Source organism: Haliotis cracherodii, unplaced genomic scaffold (genome assembly GCF_022045235.1).
Source record: "Haliotis cracherodii isolate W230 unplaced genomic scaffold, xgHalCrac1.p SCAF_18, whole genome shotgun sequence".
NCBI classification, from domain to species: domain Eukaryota; kingdom Metazoa; phylum Mollusca; class Gastropoda; order Lepetellida; family Haliotidae; genus Haliotis; species Haliotis cracherodii.
In genome coordinates, this window is record NW_027266273.1 from 9,495,073 (window position 1) to 9,516,898 (window position 21,826).

A 21,826-nucleotide genomic window follows, 5' to 3' on the forward strand; every position below is an offset into this window, starting at 1 on the left:
TCAGCTTTTCTTTCACCCCAAGGGAGACTTTGGGTTTAGGGTGTTTATAATCACACGCACGTGTTGATTACTCACACTGCGGATTCTCTCAAGTTATTGACCGGAATGTTTTCAACTCGAACATCGTCTGTCCGCCGACACGCTCTGCAGAGGATTTTGAGATGTGGTTATGGCAAGCTAGATCTACACTGTCCGAGTATAGGGCGACACTTCAGCGCAGGAGAATCGTCAGAAAAGAATAGTTTCACTCCCGGGCCAATTACGAGGTAAGTAAATACAGACATAGGAAGGCTTCACAGGCCTGTGGAAAGCTTGTGTTGTGATTAATAAACTGGTCAAAGGTCGAAATCAGTCGAAATGAGAGTTACCTCCCTGTGATTGCTTCGTGTTATATATTGCTATCTTTCTCCATGTATTTTACTGTTTACCTATTGTTTAACCCATTGACCCGGACTTGATTCAACAATGCGTTTCCCGTGAATGATTAATTAAGTCTGGTATCTTACAACCTTGGCCGGTATTCAGTTTTGATAAATTAAATACAACTGGAGTGGTCTACTCCCGATAAACCAAATAACCCAACTGTTCAGGCCAAAGTGGGTCACTAGATCATGGCTTTCAATAGATAATTGACGTGACTTATTTAGCCACAAAGTTATAATCTGATATGCTCATAGCATATCTTTTTTCTTAATATTGTGTCATTTTCGCTGTGCGGAATTGCGTTCCGTGGTTGTGTCATGATCCGCCGGTTGTCGGTTCGAATCCCACATTCGCCATAGTACTGATCCTTGGTCTGTCAGAAGCACACTCCAGCTAGCAGGCCTTTAGGCCTTGAAAACGTATATGAAACGGAATTGGGTTACCGATGGTTTCGACCCGTGAAGTTCTGGGTTAGATTTGGTCTTTAGCAAACCACGCTTGTAAGGAGCGACTAACGGGATCGGGTTGTCAAGCTCGCTGAATGGGTTGATGCATGTCATCGTATCCCAACTGCGTAGATCGATGCTCATCATGTCAATCACTGGATTGTCTGGTCCAGACTCGACTATTTACAGACCGCCGTCATATAGCTGGAATATTGCCGAGTGCGGCGTTAAACAAGAAATAAATAAACAAACAATCAAACCGTGGGCTTTCCTCCCCATCAAGCTGACACGCCTTGAACTAACTGAAACACGGCAAAAAGCGTAAAAACCAAACTCACTATTTTTTTAATTCATTTTTAACAGTGTGACTTGAATCCTGTTATAGACGCTACCTGGCTTACCTGAAGGATGTATACCGCCTGACAGTTGCCGAGACGGAGGAGGAGTCAGTGATACACACGCCGGGGTTGTCTTATGAATCCATAGACAGAGATGGTAATGGTTTTTAAAATTATTTTTTTAAATTCCTGTTCGTCATAATAATAAAAGTCTGTTTGTATGGCGTACATGCTGGATATCATGTTTATAGTCCACAGACAATTATTACCCAGGTCAGTGGATCAGTGTGCACTCGATGTTCATTCTCAGCTCCCCGAGGAGTATACAATCCACCTTGTTTACCATCTATTCCTATTGGGTACCCACTCTGTTCTGGGTGAACATAGACATATTTTGAACCAAGTATTATTAAGGTAAGGAAGCCTGGTTTAAATCCTCAAGGATATAACAGCCAACCCAAAACTCTACCCATTCAGGGCCATCTGATGTCTATCATTCTGGTCAGGAATCCATTTCACAAAGCGATCTCAGCAAAACTCCATATTTGGCCGAGGATGAATTATTTGTCCACTGGTCTAAGGTGCTGTATTTCGTTGAATAGAGTTGTAACGTTTAGCTGTGCCAGGATTTGCTTGTAGTGTCCAATGCCATATTCGTTCCAATTATGATCCTTGGTTTCAATATCATCAGGAAGCTGATGCGATATGTCTTAGGTCTTCGTGACCTCGATTTCCAACATGAAGGTGATCGCCTCCGTGGTCTAGTGGGGACCGGGGAGCGGAAGGTCCGGGGTTCGATCCCGGCCGTGTCATACCCATCTTCCCGAGGCAAGAGAGTTAACTGACTTTAAAAGTCCAGTTTCCACCCTTGCCGAACTAGGATTGAATTACTGGGCTCGACCGTTGCGCCCCCAATGGCTATTACCAATTATGTCCCTTCTTAGCCTCTCCCATGGACCAATCAGATTCCACCTCTCGTATCACTTGCGTTTGCTTCACACAAAAAGGTGGTGCCCAGTCAGGACGATCTGATCGATAATCAAGATCTGTATTGTGATAAAACGGGTCTTACATCGCGAAATGCATCAAATCACGTGAACACCTTGATTAAAAACATGAAAGGATTTGGAAAATATCTGCTGACAACGAATTGGCGATGCACATGCTTTGCAAAACCTGCAATCGATCGAAATCTGCACGACAGTTTACGAACCGGATTTCGATTTTGATTGGACTATGCATAGACTCGTTAGCCCAGACAAAACGTAACTCCATATTACCAGCCTAGTTCGGCAAGGGTGGAAACTGGACTTTTATAGTCAGTTAACTCCTTTGCCTCGGGAAGATGTGTCATACCAAAGGACGTTAAGAGCTGTACTTGTTGTTACCCTGTCTGGCTTTCGGCATTAAGGGGCTAAAACAAGGACTGGACAGCTCGGAGTCAGTATACTGTGTCTGAGTGGGGTATTCATGTTAAACTGCGGCATGGTATCTCAGTGGGCTAGCACTATAAATCGGCATCAGGGGGTGGCCTAAAGCTACCGGTGCAGCGTAACAACTGTTTTCATTGGCTGATATGTTTGCCTAGTTCATCTATCTTGTGATTATACGTGTACTGGTTCTGCTATTTCTGCTAATCCTTCAAAAAGAACAACAATGAGACCCGTAATGTATTATAGAATCCGAAGCAGAAGGGGGCTGTGGGGTAGCCTGGTGGTTTAAGCCTTCGCTAGTCTCACCAAAGACCCGGGTTCGAGTCCCCACATTAGTGCAATGTGTGAAGCCCATTTCTGGTGTCCCCCGCCGTGATATTGCTGGAGTAATTCTACCAGCGGCGTAAAATCATACTCACTCACCGAAGCAGAAGCCAGATCGTCATGATTGTTGACATTGCGCAGCGCGTCAAAGACCGGGTACACGGTTTAACCCCACTAAAGGGAATCCCCAAAGTGGCGGAATTTTTCGTTTGGGGGACGATAATGCCTGTCGTTTTAACCCTCCGGTTTACGCTATTTCCGTTTTTCGTAAAATTTAATTTTGGTGAAGAAATTATGATTAAGTGTGTCCTAAAGTATTAAAATCTTCAAAGTTCCTATGCTGGCTTTACTTTCTTTTTAATGAATAGGTTAAGACGGAAACTTTGTTTTGCAGGAAACCCCTCAATGCCGAGTCTTATGAGATTTGCAACAACAGCAAGAATATTTGCCACCCACGTTCCTCTTGATGAGACTGGAAGGACGATGTTTGACTACGCACAACTCACCTCCGACAGACTGACATTCGTGGCTTCGTCAGAGGTGATATCAGAAAAGGCAATGTATGATACATCTGTACCCAAGAGTCCCTTAGATGTTTTGTATCAACTCGGGTATGTTGGCAAGTCATCCCTCAGTACTGTAGCATCCATCGTTGTTCCTTCAACCGGACAGACGATCCTCAGAAACACCAATCATCTTGTTGGAATGGATAAAACAAGCAGACGACCCAAACCACTTCCGGATTGGTGGCGGGAGAAACATGGCGGATCCGCCATCTTTAAGGATCCTCTGATAGTTCCAAGACTGCAAAGACCCACTGACGCTGTTCAATACAAAGTCAAGGTTGCTTGGACGCACACTGACAATTACAATCATACTAACTACACCACCTATGTTGACTTCTGCATCGACGCTTTGCATTATGCTATAGAGAAAGGTTGTTTGGGAGCCCTGACCAAGGACGTTGTAAAGCGTGGTATCAAGTCCATGAGGAACACTTACATAGGAGAGAGTTTAGAGAACGAAGAGCTTACTATTGAGGTTTGGTCGTCAGACCAAGATGACAGAACTGTACATTTCGATATTCAGAAATTGGGCCAGTCAATATTCCAAAGCACGTTTGTATATCATGATGACTGAATGATGTTTTTGGTGTTTGGGTGATCCTATTTGCCATGAGTGATAATTTGTATTGATGGAAATAGATGTATGTCTCGGGCAAATTAAATATTACTTTTCTCAGGACATAAACTTGATGTCAAATATGAAGCGAGTTATTATTCAGTTTATTACCAGAAATGTAATTTGATGAAGTATAAAACAAACACATTCACCACCCTGTATTGGGCGACTGAGAGAAAGGTCAAGGTCACAACGTTTGTTGACCAATCCACAAAGAAAGTCAGGCTAGGGATGTCATGGCGCAGTCAAAATAATTTATCGTTATGTTTTTCTCCAGTAAAGGTTAACGACAAAATGAAATGTTGTTGTCAAATCAGGTTGAAATGCAGTATTACTGTTTCAACAATACAGTAACGTCTTATCTATCCTCTATATCTCAATATCTACGGACCCGTGTACAGAATAGGTCTTTTGTAAGACTATGGCGACTATGCTTGCCGTAAGAGGCGACTAACGGGATCGGATGGTTAGGCTCGATGACTTGGTTGATGCATGTCCTCGTATCCCATTTGCGTAGATCGATGCTCAAGTCATGATATTAATCACTGGATTGTCTGGTCCAGACTCAATTATTTACATACCGTCGTCATATAGCTGGAATATTGCCGAGTGCGGCGTTAAACGACAAACCAACGAACCAACCAACCCTGTGTGTGTGTGTGTGTGTGTGTGTGTGTGTGTGTGTGAGCGTGCGTGTGTGTGATATTATTTTGAACAGTCCGAAGCATAATTATATTATTCAAGATTTTTCGGGAGTATAGTGAAAGAGTTGTTTATAGTAACATACTGTTTGTGTCACATTTTAAGTTTCTGAAATTGGCAGATTCGTATAAGTATTGATTAGACTTCGGCACTATTGTGCTAAAGTTCACAACCGTGTTCCTGATAATGCTTTCTTGACACATTACCCTTTGATAAGGGTACCAAAGATTATAATATGTTAACTACATATTGGCCTGTTCGTCCGACGACTGTCGTGACGGTGTCTTTTTAACCTAACTGTTGACATGCCGCCGCGGGAAATTGAAAGTGGACAGGTTCAAAAGAAGGATGATTTTATTGTGCTTTGTATAATTTACATGTTTTACATACATCATTAAGTTTATTATTAAAGTGAAGATTAAACAAAGGAATATCCACATATAGAAGCACATATAAAAGATAATAATTGTGATAATACTCGCAAGTAGGTTTGATCATACATATTTTAATTGTGTGCTATTTTGACCAGTTTCTGTTACAAAATCATGTTTCAGAAAATAATTTAAAAGCGTACATAAAATTTTCAACTAATATCGAGTTAATATAAACACTACGGTTAAGCTACGGGTGTAATAAGAGAATTCAAGATCTTTGAAAAACGACCATATTTCAGTTTATCACTCAGTGTTCACATACCGCTAGGGGTACCACAAATAGTGGACTTGAAAGTTGTAACGTTAAAATATATTAGTGTGTCGCGTAAGTGTAAACCAGTAAGAGTTAACTCCCTTTTCGAATCGTGACACGATACGAGAGGTCAACAAGTATGTTTATTGTTCGACAAACTGCCATTGCACTATTTCCCTTCAATGCATGTAAAGCGACAAGAAAGTTCAAAAATAACACGCCGAACATAAAAAAATGAGATGCAATATCTTCAACAAAATTAGTGAGTGAGTAAGTGAGTATGGTTTTACGCCGCTTTTAGCAATATTCCAGCAATATCACGGCGGGGGACACCAGAAATGGGCTTCAGACATTGTACCCATGTCTGGAATCGAACCCGGGTCTTCGGCGTGACGATCGAACGCTTTAACCACTAGGCTACCCGACCGCCCCATCAAAGTTAGTAGCATTAGCCTAGTGGTTAAAGCGTTCGATCGTCACGCCGAAGACCCGGGTTCGATTCCAGACATGGGTACAATGTCTGAAGCCCATTTCTGGTGTCCCCCGCCGTGATATTGCTGGAATATTGCTAATAGCGGCGTTAATCAATACTCACTCACTCACTCTAAAGTATTTATATCAACAATCGACATTCAATTTTCCCTGACGCATATGTGAATACATATATACCATTAATACCATGTTAATCATATTTTTAAAAATGCATTTGAGGCGGTCGGGTAGCCCAGTGGTTGAAGCGGTCGCTCGTCACGCTGAAGACCCGGGTTCGATTCCCGACATGGGTACAATATGTTAGCCAATTTCTGGTGTCCCCCGCCTTGATATTTGTGGAATATTGCTATAAGCGACGTAAAACCATTCTCACACATTATAAAATGCATTTATTCATTATTGAATAAATAAATAAAACTAATTCGATTTGATAATGCTTGATGAGTACCGCCCTCAGGAATTCAGTAGTTATCGGCAACTTTTTCGTATAGGCCTTGGTGTCGTGTTATTAATTAATAACTTAAACATTTACATATTCCTGGAATATTGCCGAGTGCGGCGTTAAACAACAAACACACAAAACTTGGACGGGTGCTTCGCCGACTCACTCGATCCGTGCACCAAGACAGGAAACCAGTCAAAGGTAGCGCATCATTTCCCTGACCATGTCCGTGTAGAACACAGGGAAGTAGTTGCGCTGACAAGCCACGACAAATAGTTTGACTGATTAAACCTTGATCAGGAGAAGTTATTGTGATGTTTCCCACTCACACCACAGCCGGCATCTATCGGCTCCTTCCACTGCCGACGCTTTTCAGATGTTCTGTTCTTTATCAACCGTGTTCGTATCTGAGGCGACATTGGAGTACATACAAGTCACCGGAACAGAGTGATCGTGTCATTTCAGGACTTATGTCCAGGTTAGTTGTTCGTTCAGGAAAAGAGTACACGTTTCTTGGTTTGTTATTAACAGTGGTAAAACTGGAGTTTGTCGGTGCCCCTTTGTTTAGGTCAACTGGTTGCAAGCACTGGAGATTAGAGTTACCCCCCTTAGTTTCCGTATGTCCGTGAAGCTCCATTAAATGTTAATTCCTTCGGGTTTGGCAGAACGTTGGGGTTGAAAATTACTTCCCATTAAGAAAAGTACGGCTTTATACATGTTGTATGGAGAACTTGGAAGGGTACCTTTAATTAATTCTCTCAAATGTCGAATGGTATGTTTTTGGGCTAAGGTCTTATTTTTATCTGGCAATAATTTTTTAATTTGAAGTTTACACGATATACGGCTTTTCCATGGGACGAGAGGTCGGTCACATGATCGCGAAATTGCGTTTGGCGTAATGAGACCTAATCTGCCAAATTGCTGCAATACCGATTAATACAATCTTTGATGTTGTTTACATTGTTGTAAATACTTGACAAGATTATCCATTTATTTTCTACCTTACATATCCTATGTATATTTTCAGATTTTTAGAAATGAAATTTTATTATGTATTATTGTATTGAATTTATGTCTCTAATATTATGCAACTCGAATCCCTAATAATTCCTGGTTATGATTCAAGATTTTGTAAGTATCATACCCAAGGTCCTTGGCCTCCACACTAAAAAACCCTGAAAAACTGTTGAAAGCGGCGTTAAACCAAAGACATTCTCTCAACATAACGGAAGTCAGCTATAGCCCTGAGTATAACCTGCACCAAACCTTTAGAATTCAGGTAAACAAGATATCAATCATCCAGTGCTAATTAGAAAATTAATGATGATTTCAATGACCTGGCAGCCTGGATCATTCTTCATGCGGGGCGGTGGGATAGCCTAGCGGTTAAAGCGGTCGCGCATCACGCCGAGTTCGATTCCCCATGTGGTTACAATGTGTAAAGCCCGTTTCCGACGTGATGCTGTCGGAATATTGCTAAAAGCGGCGTAAGACCATACTCTTTCAATCTTCATGCTATCACCTACTTGTTGCAAGGCCCAGACTCGATTATGTACAGGTCATCATGATATAGTTGGTCCGACTGTGGCGTAAAACACAATTCACTCAATCATTACAGCCGCTTCTTGGCCAGCATGACGAATATGGGGTACAGTCAGACAGTGGACAAGACGGAGACCCGGTCAGTCGTACACACTCCAGGCTTTTCACTTGAATCCATGGACAGAGATGGTAAATAAAGTGTTTGTGTCGCATGTATTAGTATTTTTCTAGTATTAGATTAATGTTTGTGATTCAACAAAGTGAGTCCATAACCAACCTACATCCTCCCTCGTGCAGTGGATAGAGTGTCTGCCTGGAGAGCGGAGGTCGGTGGTTCGATCCCCGACCGCGTTATACCAAAATTCTTTGAAAGATGGTACTTGTTGTTACCCTGCCTGGCGCTCTCAAGGACCGGTCGGCTCGGAGTCAGTATGATGTGTGTGAGAGGTGTGCCTATGTTAAACTGCGACATTGTATCTCAGTGGACTAGCGCTATAAAACCAGCATTAGTCAGAACTAGTAGAAACATGCACGTTACTGTATAAGTGAAATATTCTTGAACGCAAGGTTGAACTCCCTTTGACCTCACTTTAAGCAAAAGAGCTATTAGAGTTTGAGTGCGTGCGTGCGACAGGATTTACGAATCAGACATGATACAGCCTGATAATGATTCTCTGTTTGTCAGTGCTCTTGGATTTTACAAAGTTACAAAGAAATGCCGCAATATAACCTAAATACTGTTCAAAGCTTTTAAGCGTCTTTAAAATTCCTTTCACCCATGGTGTATGGACGCCTAATTAGTTTTGTTTGTGGTCGTATAAAGGTTTCTTATGTTCATTTCTTTTCATGACATCTTTCCGAGGAAAGAGCGTCCACTAATTATCAAAGTCTCGTTTCCACCCTAGCCACATCAAGCCCACTTTTCAGTTTTCAGTGCTAATTATGATTGGACCGAGCATATACCGATAGTCCAATCAGAGAACGTTTCAGAAAATCAACATCCTTTGTTTGTCTGTTCGTGGTGAAATCGCGAATGTTTTCGTTATCTGATCGAAAAGGTCGTCATCTATGGTTGTCGCCATGTTTGTGAAGCCATACGACCTGAGCACAGCGATATGATGGGATATCGCGTTTACGTTTATTTACAAGAGCCAAAACAAGTGGGCTTGATATGCAAGGGTAGAAACTAGGCTTTGATATAGGCAAGTGGACACACTTGGCTCGACTAAAATGTATTAACAAGACTTCTCTTATGCAGGAAATCCCTCAATGCCGAGCCTGATGCGATTTGTCACCATAGCAAGAATATTTGCCTCTCATTGTCCCCTGGATGTGTCTGGAAGGACGGTATTCGACTACTCTGAACTCACCTCGGACAGACTGGGGTTTGCAGCATCATCCGAGTTCGTTACAGAAAGGGAGTTGTATGACATATCTGTACCCAAGAACCCCTTAGATGTTTTATATCAGCTCGGGTATGTTGGCAAGTCATCCTTCAGTTCAGTAGGTTCCATCATTGTTCCATCAACCGGACAGACGATCTTCAGAAACATCAACCATCTTGTTGGCATGGATAAAACAAGAAGACGACCCAAACCACTTCCGGATTGGTGGCGGGAGAAACATGGCGGATCCGCCATTTTGAAACATCCACTGATAGTTCCAAAAATTGAACGGCCAGGTGGCGCTGTGCAGTACAATGTCAAGGTTGCTTGGATGCACACTGATAATCACAATCATACCAACTACGCATACTATGCGTACTTCTGCATCAACGCTTTGCATTATGCTATAGAGAAAGGTTGTTTGGGAGCCCTGACCAAGGACGTTGTAAAGCGTGGTATCAAGTCCATGAGGAACACTTACATGGGAGAAAGTTTAGAGAACGATGAGCTTACTATTGGGGTGTGGGCGTCGGACCAGGATGACAGAACTGTACATTTCGATATTCAGAAATTGGGCCAGACTATATTCCAAAGCACGTTTGTTTATCACGATTGAGGATTCTACATTCCGATTTTAAATCTCGAAGTGTCAGCTGTCAATAGACTAGGTTTGATAAGGGTACAGTCTGATCCAGAAACGTTTCTAAATTTCAAAGCTGGGGTCAACAACGTTAAAGAGCATCAGATTAAGTATTGGTTACAAATATCATGATTGGCAGCTCCTTTAATCCAGATAGACCAAAGCTTCAACAAAGGTAACACTTTTTGGAATCTCAGACAGTTTATTATAACATCAATACAGAAGTCTTTTTTTAGGTTGTTTGTTGTTTAACCTTACACTCGGCAATATTCCAGATATATGGTGATGGCCTGTAAATTGGAGCTTGGACCAGACAATCCAGTGATTGATATTTTGAGAAACGACACTCGCTGTCGGGGTTCGATGACACGCGATCAACCAAGTCATTGGTCCTGACCACCGACCTATACTAAACCAGAATGCCAACGAATATTTTGCTATGAAGTACAGTGGGAACTGTCAAACGAAGGGATATCAATAAAAACTACACGCAGAAGGGAAAAGCCAGAAAGCTGAACTAACCCTTCAATTAATCCCCCCCCCCCCCCCCCCCCCCCACTAGCCTGTTCCACCTTTAGCTGTACATCTATACGACGGTGATGTGTAAGAATCAGCACATTTGACCGCCTCCGTGGTCAAACCAAAAGAGGTTACAAACTGGTACATGTTACCCTGCCTGGCATTAAGGAACCAACCATTGGATATTCTGGTGGGTCCTGGGATTTTATCGAAAAACATACATCGTCCCGAAAGTTTTTGAAAGAAATAATAATGCTTCAGGCTCATAGTTTTACAGAAAATAATGTCTCATTTTGTAGCTGTCGCTGAAAAATATCTAATCTTGATAAAAAATACCCCTCACCCCCAACCCCGAGTATCGAATGGTCGGTTCCTCAGGGAATAAAACAAGGATTTCGGCTCGGAGTCAGTATATTGTGTATCTGTGGTGGTATCCGTAAACTGCGGCATGGTATCTCCGTGCTAGCACTATAAAACCGTCAAACTTCGGACTAGTACAAGCAGTCACACGCACACGTGCATGCACGCTGCTATATTACTGCAACAATTTTGAATGCGATTTAAAACCCAATTTCGCCTTGCCCTACAAGCACATTTACTTTAACCGAAACTATGACAAAGAATAATTGATATTGCATATATGTTTTATGCAGCATGTAATGATGTTTGCATACATATTGTTGTCAGATAAGAGATCATGAATGAGGTGAGACACCCCCACATCCAAATATCCAATTAAATGACCGACGTCCATTTCGAGAAACCATTAGTGCAAAATTAATGATAACACATGTCAATAACGACACCACAATACCTGAACAAATATCCATTACCTGATATCAACCAACCAATATACCTTTTATTAAATATCATGAACAGGTGCACGTTCTCATCTATCATATTAGGGCGGTGGGGTAGGCTAGCGGTTAAAGCGTTCGCTCGTCACGCCGAAGGTCCGGGTTCGATTTCCCACATGGATACAATGTGTGAAGCCACTTTCTGGTGTCCCCCGCCGTGATTTTGCTGGGATATTGCTAAAAGCGGCCAAAAAACCATACTCACTCTCTCATTTATTTTATAAACATTCATATGTTACACATATAAATCTTGTGACAAATTGCAGAACTAAAGTCCCATACATTTAGTTCTCCACATCCCATTCACATGTCTATGCACTTACAATGATTTCTCCCACTGGAGCTATGTCAATGTTTTTTCGGCAAACACTCCTACTGATGGTATGTTAATGTATTTTGAAAGACGGATACTCCAAACTTTTCTATGTCAAAATATACAGTTCTAGGTTGGTCTTCCACCTCCCAGAAGTAAACTGTCAACTGGTCTCCTTCGACACATTCACCAAAGTAAGCCATCCGCATCCTCTGTATTCCTTTCTTGACCACCTCCTTGTCCATGCCTTTCAACTTGCCCTCCTTTATCCCATGATGGAGGGCATCAATGGAGTACACCACATAGGACGCCCAGTTGACGTGATTGTACATGTCCGTTTCGCTCCACGACACACGCAAGGTGTATGTGTGTGCGTTGTCAGGCTTGGAGAGCTTCTGTATAATCAGTGGTTCCTTTCTGACCGCTTTCTCGCCATGTTTCTCCTTCCACCATGACGGGAATGGCGTCGGTTTGCGCGTTTCCTTGTCGATGGCAACCAACTGGTTGATGTTTCTCACCAATATCTCACCCGATGATGGTACAACTACATTACTGACGAAATTGGTAGAAGACTTCCCGATGTACCCGAGCTGTACATTGACCTTGAGCGGCCATTTTGACACATCGGGATCATACATGGATCTCGCAAAGTCAAAGGATGAGGAAGCCATAAACGTGTACAATCCATCGGTTAGTTTTCCGTAGTCCAAGAAGGAGCGCCCCCTTTCGTCAAGAGGACAATTGTGTGCAAAATGCATAGCTGCACCTACTACCTTTACAATACTCCACACATGGCAGTTTCCTGAAATGGAAAAAATAATATCATCAGATAAACCACATAAACTAGAACTCAATACTTTTGATACTGTAATCTGGTGTTTATGTTCCTCTTCCAGATTCAAGTAAGATAAAGCCAGTTGCACATGAACATAACACCACGTGCCACCATGTTTAGACCAATGTCAACTGTTCCTGCCTATCCCTTATAATTGTCCAGACAACCCTCAAATATGCGCATATATGGCCCTTCAGTAAATGTATTGTGTGTGTGTGTGTGTGTGTGTGTGTGTGTGTGTGTGTGTGTGGACCAAGGCCAAACGCCATTACTTCCACTACAGGCAGGACGGGTTGTATACTCCCCAGGGAGCTGAGAATGAAGACTGAGAGCACTGATCCATTGATTGGGGTAACAATGTTGCGGATTAAATATGAGGATTTGATGCACAATATCATCATCATCATATTATTATTATTATTACTTAATCAATCGTATTACCGTCGACGTCAAAGGCGTCGTCAGATGGACCCGGAACGTCTACAACAGCAAGCGCCTCGTCCTCCCAAAGTCTTAACCTGTATCCCATTCTCTCTAGGTGACGGAATGGGGCAAACAGTCTGTATTTAAAAAAAAGAGTGTAGGCATATTAAATTACATGCAATGTGCACGTGGTAACCAACATCTTTTTATTTGAAATCAGGGGACATTAAATTGAGAGGTCATTTAATGCAAACTTTGACCGACCAATGCAATGACTGACACGAGTCAACGTTAGCCAATCAGAAGGCAGCGTTCTTGTGCTTTACGGCACTAGTTTCAAACTGTCGACTACACCTCGAAACACATTTCGCAAAATTCTCGACTCAAAACTGAAAACTGAACTAAAGGTGGATTGGCTAGTAGATGGTCCAGACTGTTTGGATTCAGTCGTAAAGCCCGTAACAGGCGTTCGGAATAGCCCGTGTTAAATCTTTCGAGGTTGAATGATGAGAAGTAAACGGTCAATTGTCTCATAGCCCTTCTTGCTCTTACCTGGCTTCCACGCTGTTCCTTCTTTCCATGTTGGTCGTCAGCTGATGACTTCCTCAGCTGCACTGTTCGTCTATAATGTTTAAAGGGGAACCGTGCTCGGGTAAATTGACAGTCGTACCTGAGTCAAGTCCACCACTGATGACAAACTCAATTATTATGAAGTAAATCATTCTAACATTAAGCATTACCAAATACACGGAGACAGTGTCACAACCTACAACGTCTCGCTATAAAAGGGACAACAGACCGTGGAGCCTACCTTTCCAACCTACAACTTTTCGTTTTTTAAGGTCCACCAACCCTTGTCTTCCAACAATGTCCTTACCGTACGAATAAATCGGTTAAAGACACTAATATCCAACTGAAGGGTATGGGTAGTCCCGACATGATGTTATATTGCCATAGAGAAAAATAACATACCGATTTCAGAATTATATTCCGAGGGAACCGCGGCATCGGCTGGTTTGTACAGATAGTAGATGAACGACAGGCAGGTAGAGAAAGGGAAACGCTAACGTTCTCAACAGATGTTACAAATATCATTGTTCGACAAACACGTTATTAATTAACATTTAGGATATAATTGTAATAGTCAATATGAAACGTTGTGGAACATATTGGGCGACGTTTTCATTTGATAAAATATGACATGAACACCACGTGAGTGTTTATTATGAATTAAGTATATCGCGTTATATTTGACGTCATTGGCTTGTTGTAGAGCTGACTATAGGGCGGTGTAGTGATTGTATACTCGACGTGAACACCCGACTGTAAGTAGATTTTGTACAAATGCAAAACGCGAAACATTTACCTTCATATAAATTTACAATTTTTTTCCAATGTCCGCTTTCATCCTTTTAGGCCACAATGTTTAAACATCAATTCTAAATTGCAAGGTCAATTTCTAATTCTTTGATTTTAAGTTCAACACGTCAAAGTCTCTACTGTCCTCTAATATAATGGAGGTTATAACGCTCGTGTGTTTTGGGGGAAAAATATGTGTATTAGGAATAAACATTGTATTTATAACATTCTTTATCATATAATAAGTAGGTTGCTCGGCAGGATAATGCCAACGGATAAGAACGGTAACCGTCGGGGTAACATGCGGATAAATATGCACGACGTAAACATCCAGCGTTATTGTTTGTTTGTTGTTTAATATTCCAGCTATATGACGGCGGTCTGTAAATATCAAATCTGGACCAGACAATCCAGTGATCGATATCATGAGCATCGATCCACGTAATTGGGTTACTATGACAAGCATCAACCAAGTCAGCGAGCCTGACCACCCGATCCGGTTAGTCGCATCTTACAAGCATAGTCGCCTTTTACGGCTAGCATTGGTTACCGAAGACTCATTCTAACCCGGACCTTCACGGGGCTCAGATTCATTAAGATGCCTCGTACAACATGTACAAAACATGACAAAATGTACTTGTATAAGGGGACAAAATAAATACTTTTGTAGAGTACGATTTAAGTTATGAAACATATTAAGGCATGTGACAGAGCTTGACCATCCGGTTTTATTTACTTATGCGAGGGATCTGTTCTACCCCTGGATTTTCACGAGTTTCGGCATTTGACCCCACACAATATAATATAATTAGAGCATATTTACGTTTTAAAACAAGGAAAAGTAATACTTTGTAGGGTAGTCTCTATGATATGGAGTCAGGTATTCGTTACAATCGTAAGTCTTAGATATTCAACCTCTGCTGCCACATTGCATTATAAGTATATGAAGCCTTTGTTTAGCGGTAGCCATCAGGTAGAATTTGTCGGCCAGTTTCAGAAAGGTGGTGTTCAAATTATTTTTTATTACTTTCAACACATTGGTCACCACAATCAGCATGTCCAGCTATCATTTGTGTTGTTGAACAACTGAGACAAAAATATTGTTTTCATACACAAACCTAATTTTCACCCCAAGTGTCAAATGATGGGACGCACCCATTCCCCTGTACTATGGTATATCTTGTTGTTTGTAACAAGGACGCTGTGCATAGCGATACTAATGAGGCATATCACTATAAGCGACTCCTTTCCCAACAGAACATACCAAGTAAAACAGTAATTCCTTCAGTTGAATGCTTCTACATGGACAAAGTCAAAATGCATTATTACATAATTTTCACTTTATTGAATCAAAATAAATAGTTGGCAACATGAGTAAAAACATATAATTTCAAATGGATAGTATGATTTCATATCTCGACTCTTTCATCAATAAATAATTAAATGGTATTTAAGAACCTCAGCCTTTCAAATATGGCTATTGTCCAGTCAAACATTAAATAAACGGCTCGTCGCCCTATATGGCTGAAATACTGACGATACAACGTTAGATTTGAACTCACTTAAAAAGACGGTCAGGTCATATGAACAGGGGCATTGAGAACAGAAAGGAAACTGCTTTAATTGAGGTTGAATAAATTAAGTTAATGTTCTTTTGAATATTAGTGAGGAAGTTTTATAACGCCGCTTGGAACAGTATTTCAGTTATACCAGGGCGTGTCAGCTAAATGAAGGTTGTGATGTTGCACAGACGTTTACAGCTTTGGTGATACCCACTTGCACTAGCATAGTGCTGACAAACCTAGAAACATTAAGCAAATTTGGGTATAAAAGATTAAAATGCCTCTCTGGTTGAATAGGTTTTCATTCATCGGATGCAATCATTATTTACTGCCGCCCATGGTATGCTGTGTACATTCTTTATAATGAAGTGTTGATCTTGACGAGTCTGCTTCTAAACAGGGTGATGGATTAACAAATACTTTTCCTACTGGTGGTAAGTTAATGTATTTTGATAGACGGAAACTCCATCCTTTAATATGTCAAAATATACAGTTCTAGGCTGGTCTTCAACCTCCCAGAAGTAAACCGTCAACTGGTCTCCTTCGACACATTCACCAAAGTAAGCCATCCGCATCCTCTGTATTCCTTTCTTGACCACCTCCTTGTCCATGCCTTTCAACTTGCCCTCCTTTATCCCGTGATGGAGGGCATCAATGGAGTACACCACATAGGACGCCCAGTTGACGTGATTGTACATGTCCGTTTCGCTCCACGACACACGCAAGGTGTAGGTGTGTGCGTTGTCAGGCTTGGATAGCTTCTGTATAATCAGTGGTTCCTTTCTGACCGCTTTCTCGCCATGTTTCTCCTTCCACCATGACGGGAATGGCGTCGGTTTGCGTGTTTCCTTGTCAATGGCAACGATCTGGTTGATATTTCTTACCAATATCTCACCCGAAGAAGGTACAACTAAACTGCTGACGGAGTTGGTGGAAGACTTCCCGATGTACCCGAGCTGTACGTTGACCTTGAGCGGCCATTTTGAAACTTGAGTATCATACATGGACTTTTCAACTTCAAACTCAGAGGACGCCATGAATGTGAACATGCCATCTGTCATTGAGCCATAGTCCATGAAAGAGTGTCCTGTCTTATCTAAGGGATAATGATAGGCAAAGTACCTGCAGGCGCCCATGAGTCTCATGATGCTCCAAATCTTACAGTTTCCTACAAAGACAAAACATCATAATCAAATATGTGTTAAATGTTTTCATTGTAATGGTTGGTTGGCTGGTTTGTTTGTTGTTGAATGCTTCACTCAGCAATATTCCAGCTATATGACGGCAGGTCTGTAAATAATTGAGTCTGAACCAGACAATCCAGTGATTAATATCATAAGCATCGATCCACGCAAATGGGATCGATGACATGCATCAACCAAGTCAGCGAACCTGACCACCCGATCCCGTTAGTCGCCTCTCATGGCAAGCATAGTCGCCTTCACTGTGAAGAGATTTGTCTTACGAGCATCATTTAAGCAACATCACAGCGGCCTGTTGGTAATTACGTCAGGGAGTAAATATGTAATTCGTAGGATGACACACAATAGAACACTTCTCATTCCGTTAGTAGCATTCGTGACCGAGACAAGCCGTATATTGACTCGTGTCCCTCTCTTGGCCATTTTGGGACTGGGTTCTGTCTAAGCGCAAACGGGCATAGTTAAAAGAATTGTCAACTCAAAAGAATTGTTACGTAATGATTCACGTATATTTCCAGATGCTATTTAAAACACATCGGGACTTACGGTATCTATACAGTATGATTGAACACATTTACCTGAAACATGGGTATATGTTTAGATGCAAAACATGTATAAAATCAAAAATTATTCCTGAGGGATTCTTTGATCGAAGTGCTTGAAGATTGGTTTGTCTTATTTTCGCACATAACATTCATTGATAGGGGGGGATGAGTCTTCTTGCAGGTTACGGAAAGGAGATAGTTGTGACGAATGATACTGTAGCAATCCATGCTTCCGTTTGGTCGAGTCTTACGACAAGCATTGGTACTACATTCTATCCTGACATTGCCACAAGGGACATCATTTCAGCCCTCTCAGAATAGACGGTCTCCGTTGTCTACTCGAAAGATCGTCCGCCAAGAGAGTAGAAGGTCGATCCCCGTCTGCGTCATATTAAACAACGTTTGAAGATGGTACTTGTTACCCTGCCTTTCGCTCAGCATTACTGGTCGCCCGTTAGTCAGTATGCTGTATCTGAGTGGAGTATCACTGTTAAACTGCTGCATGATATCTCAGTGAGCTAGCACCATAAAACCTCGCGTGGGTATGGATTTACGCCGCCTTCAGCAATATTCTTGCAATATCAGCGGGACACCAGAAACGGGCCTCACAATATGTACCTATGTGGGGGATTGAAACGGGTTGAAACAGCAGCAAATGATGCCATTTGTATCTCGTCACTTTGGGGACAAAATCCGAAGAACAAGTAATTTGTTATTTCGGGAATCTCTTGTTCCAAGAAGAGCTGGAAAAGATGATTTTGTCTCGGGATTAGGAAGATGAATTTGTTTTCTCTGGACAAGCCGTAACAAAACCCAACAAATTCCAGCTTCTTTCAGTTACAAAAGGTGTCCTGAAGTGACAAATCTATATATCATAATCTATTTATCAATGTATTGCTTTCATTTAATATATTTTTTACCATAGACGTCAAATGACTCATAAGAAGGTCCAGGGGCCTCCACCACTGCAAGAGATTCTTCCTGGTTTACTGTTAAACTATATCCCATGTCAACCAGATGCTGGTACTTGGCCCGGAAGGGTCTGGAAACACAGTGTAAATACAGGTTAGTAGATGTGAGTAAGGTGAGTGAATCAATGAGTTGTGTTTAATGCGCCTTTGACATTTTGTCATCAATATCAGTAACGAAAATCTCGACCCACCAGCTCTGGCCACGTGCTTTACAAACCAAGGATCAATTCAAGTTAGAATCTGGCAATCGAGCCCTGATATAGGGGTGAGTGAGTTGAGTTAAAATGTAACGTCGCATTGGCATTATTTCAGGCATATAGCGACCATGATATAGGGTCCTGGCATCACAAAATTGTGTTTGTTGTTTAATGAAGCACTGGTGCTGACTGATAAACGATCGAAATAAAGGCTAATCTTGGATTCGAATTCGCCACCAGGAGATCCTTGTACAGGTAAGGGAGGCAACCCTCAGTCACAGGTGCCCTCTTAAAATGGGACAGGTTATACGGGAGTCGGCTCCGGAATCGTAGCCATATGTTTATTCTCTGATTTTACTATCCGACAACTAGATCTACTGCAGAGCGTTACCGCCAGTTACGATTTTGCATATATACCATATATGCAGGAGTTCGTGTTGTGTACAACATCTGCGGCTGAGGCCTTAGAGCTAAGCTGGCTTTTGAAATGCATAAATAAGAGAATTAAAGTAAATGTTGTTTCGTGTGTTAAATTTAGGGAAAAAAGACAACACTTATCGAGTAAGGACCGAATCTGTGCCAAATTTACAAAAAGCTCTTCATAATGCCATATTGTATTTTCCTTCATGCAAACAGTCGTTATGCAACAGGGGCGGTGGGGTAGCCTGGTTAAGCGTTCGCTCGTCACGCAGAAGGCGCGGGTTTGATTCCCAACATTGGTACAATGTGTGAAGTGCATTTCTGGTGTCCCAGTCGTGAGATTGGTGGAATATTACTAAAAGCGGCCTAAAATTATACTCACTCATTCGTTAGTCAACATTTCATAAATAATTTTCAAAATTTCTCTTCTTGTTATTGAACACCTAGACTTCTACTTCAATTCGTTTAGAAATGATGCAAAGGTATACACATTGTATTGTCGCATTCCTTACTCAATTACACGTTCTATTTAGCCATGTTTATCCTATATGTACCGTGTCCTTGTTTAGAGTACACGCATGCTCGACGAGAAGAAGAAATACAAGCGAATATTATAGAAATCAAATCTGCGATTCAGTTCGATGGCATTACGACAATAGAACTTCGAAGGCACTGCTCTGGGTGTCTCGGGGGGACACAAAACGGACAAGTGCAGCGATTAGTTTGATGAAATTTTGGCACAGATCCCTTTCCACATCAGTGCCGTAGCCAGGGGGTCAGGGGGGTCAGTCCCCCCTCCCGATGAAGAGTACTGAAATACGACATTCTACTCAATTGTGAGGTAGGACAGAACGTTAAACAGGTAAAACGGGTATCGTGTGTCCAGCCATACCTGGGTTTGATGTCACTGTTCCTATCTGGCGCTTTGGACTCCGACCCCTGATCTGCCATGATCCTGTGTGTTTTGCAGACGATATGGAAGCGATCACGTGACTATCGTACGATCGAAGGTTTACTGGTTTGAGAGAGACTACGACATACACCTGTCGAAGCGCCGGACAGACTTGATAAACTGATGTAATCTTACGTCAGCTGCGTTGTGGCCGACAGTGATCACTGCTTCTAATATCGCTGAATCACTCTGCTTATTCAGAATGTTTAGACATATGACCGCACAAGCTCCTCACAGCGATAGTACGCTCCCGGAGCTCTCTATACCGAGAGTGTAACGAAGGTGTCACACGCGCTGGGAAGGAGCTTGGTGACCGCAATCACAAGGGAGGTAATCCTGATTAGAGCTATCAGAGAGCTTTATCCGGTCAAGAATCTTGTAGCTAGGGTTCGAATCATTGGCTTGTGGTAGTTCAACATTATATTTATATGATACTTTTTCTTTCTTTTTTTTTCTTTTTTTTCACAACGGATGTTAATATTTGAAATACTGCATGATGATATCCAGCTCTCTAGCATAAGAAATAATTAGAAAAATTAAGATCGAAGTAAAAACAATTGACACCAGTTCGTTCCATCTCATGCATCAGCTGTGATTTCTACAACATACTATACACGAATAAACAAACAATGACACAAGAAGCAAGCAGACAGAAAAAAATGTAAACACTAATTTGCAAAATAAACCACGCAGAAACGCAAAGATACATACATAGATACATATATACCCACCCAGAAACCTACATGTACATTGCTCGTGAGCAAGTTTAGTTTAACGCTGCTTTAAACTGTTACAGTATTCCAGTTGTATCACGGCGTGTCTTCATCATGTCGTTGAAAATTCCGAAGACGTTTACCGCTGTGGTGAAACCCAAGAGCACAGGTATGTTGCTGACAATCCTTGGAACCTAATGTTTGTTTGTTTGTTTATTTGTAGTTTAACACCGCAGTGGACCGCGCCAATCAGAAACAGACAATCCAGTGATTGACATCATGATACAACATGCATCAACCAAGTCAGCGAACCTGACCACCCGATCCCGTTAGTGGCCTCTTACCACAAGCACAGTCGCCTGTTACGGCAAGCATGGGTTGCTGAAGACCTATTCTACCCCCGATCTGGAACCTAATGATGGTAAACGGGAACTCGAACCCGTGACCATAGGTTAATTTCCCATAGATGAATGGACCACCTGTTACCGAGTCTGCACTGAAATAGGGGAGATTGCGGAATGGGATACTGGAGTAAAACACACCAATCATAAGTGGCTAACTGCCGGAAGTTAATTGAAATGGCGCTTGCTCTATTTGAGGATAGAATTTAACGTCGCATCGGCATTATTTTAGCCATATAGCGACCTGTATCTGTGAGTTTACTTCACGTATACTGGGAATGTAAATTTTCTATAAAAAATGAATTTTGGTTGAAAATTGAAAAATTAACTAACTTTACCTGTAAACATAATCTGACGAAAATGGAAATATTATTTTGCCATATTCCTAGTTTACTCTTAATTCATATCATTCTTATGGCCAAAACAACATGTACATGTAGGCAGCATCAAAAACAGTATCCTGACACTAGAAGCAGTCCTTGTGTGGACAGGAAAACAAGCTGGAAAGGTTTATAGCTGTT

The 21,826-nt window shown here is 41.7% G+C and overlaps 4 protein-coding genes across 4 annotated transcripts; 2 read left to right on the plus strand and 2 right to left on the minus strand.

Moving 5' to 3' along the window:
- On the plus strand, nucleotides 1-4,159 carry LOC139465752 (uncharacterized). The gene is made up of 3 exons (XM_071247607.1): nucleotides 1-266; nucleotides 1,255-1,364; nucleotides 3,359-4,159. The coding sequence occupies exons 1-3, from the start codon at nucleotides 106-108 to the stop codon at nucleotides 4,102-4,104; spliced, it is 1,017 nt and encodes a 338-aa protein (XP_071103708.1). The 5' UTR covers nucleotides 1-105; the 3' UTR covers nucleotides 4,105-4,159.
- A 2,557-nt stretch (nucleotides 4,160-6,716) lies between these two features.
- On the plus strand, nucleotides 6,717-10,226 carry LOC139465234 (uncharacterized). The gene is made up of 3 exons (XM_071246906.1): nucleotides 6,717-6,947; nucleotides 8,088-8,200; nucleotides 9,270-10,226. The coding sequence occupies exons 1-3, from the start codon at nucleotides 6,784-6,786 to the stop codon at nucleotides 10,010-10,012; spliced, it is 1,020 nt and encodes a 339-aa protein (XP_071103007.1). The 5' UTR covers nucleotides 6,717-6,783; the 3' UTR covers nucleotides 10,013-10,226.
- Nucleotides 10,227-11,690: 1,464 nt separating this feature from the next.
- Nucleotides 11,691-13,606, minus strand: LOC139465235 (uncharacterized). Its single transcript, XM_071246908.1, has 3 exons — nucleotides 13,536-13,606; nucleotides 13,002-13,120; nucleotides 11,691-12,527 (listed from the first exon to the last, which is right to left on the minus strand). Exons 1-3 carry the CDS (start codon nucleotides 13,562-13,564, stop codon nucleotides 11,785-11,787), a joined length of 891 nt encoding a protein of 296 aa, XP_071103009.1. The 5' UTR covers nucleotides 13,565-13,606; the 3' UTR covers nucleotides 11,691-11,784.
- Nucleotides 13,607-15,709: 2,103 nt separating this feature from the next.
- On the minus strand, nucleotides 15,710-20,380 carry LOC139465236 (uncharacterized). Its single transcript, XM_071246909.1, has 3 exons — nucleotides 20,132-20,380; nucleotides 18,572-18,693; nucleotides 15,710-17,072 (listed from the first exon to the last, which is right to left on the minus strand). The coding sequence occupies exons 1-3, from the start codon at nucleotides 20,188-20,190 to the stop codon at nucleotides 16,330-16,332; spliced, it is 924 nt and encodes a 307-aa protein (XP_071103010.1). The 5' UTR covers nucleotides 20,191-20,380; the 3' UTR covers nucleotides 15,710-16,329.
- Between the last annotated feature and the right edge of the window lie 1,446 nt (nucleotides 20,381-21,826).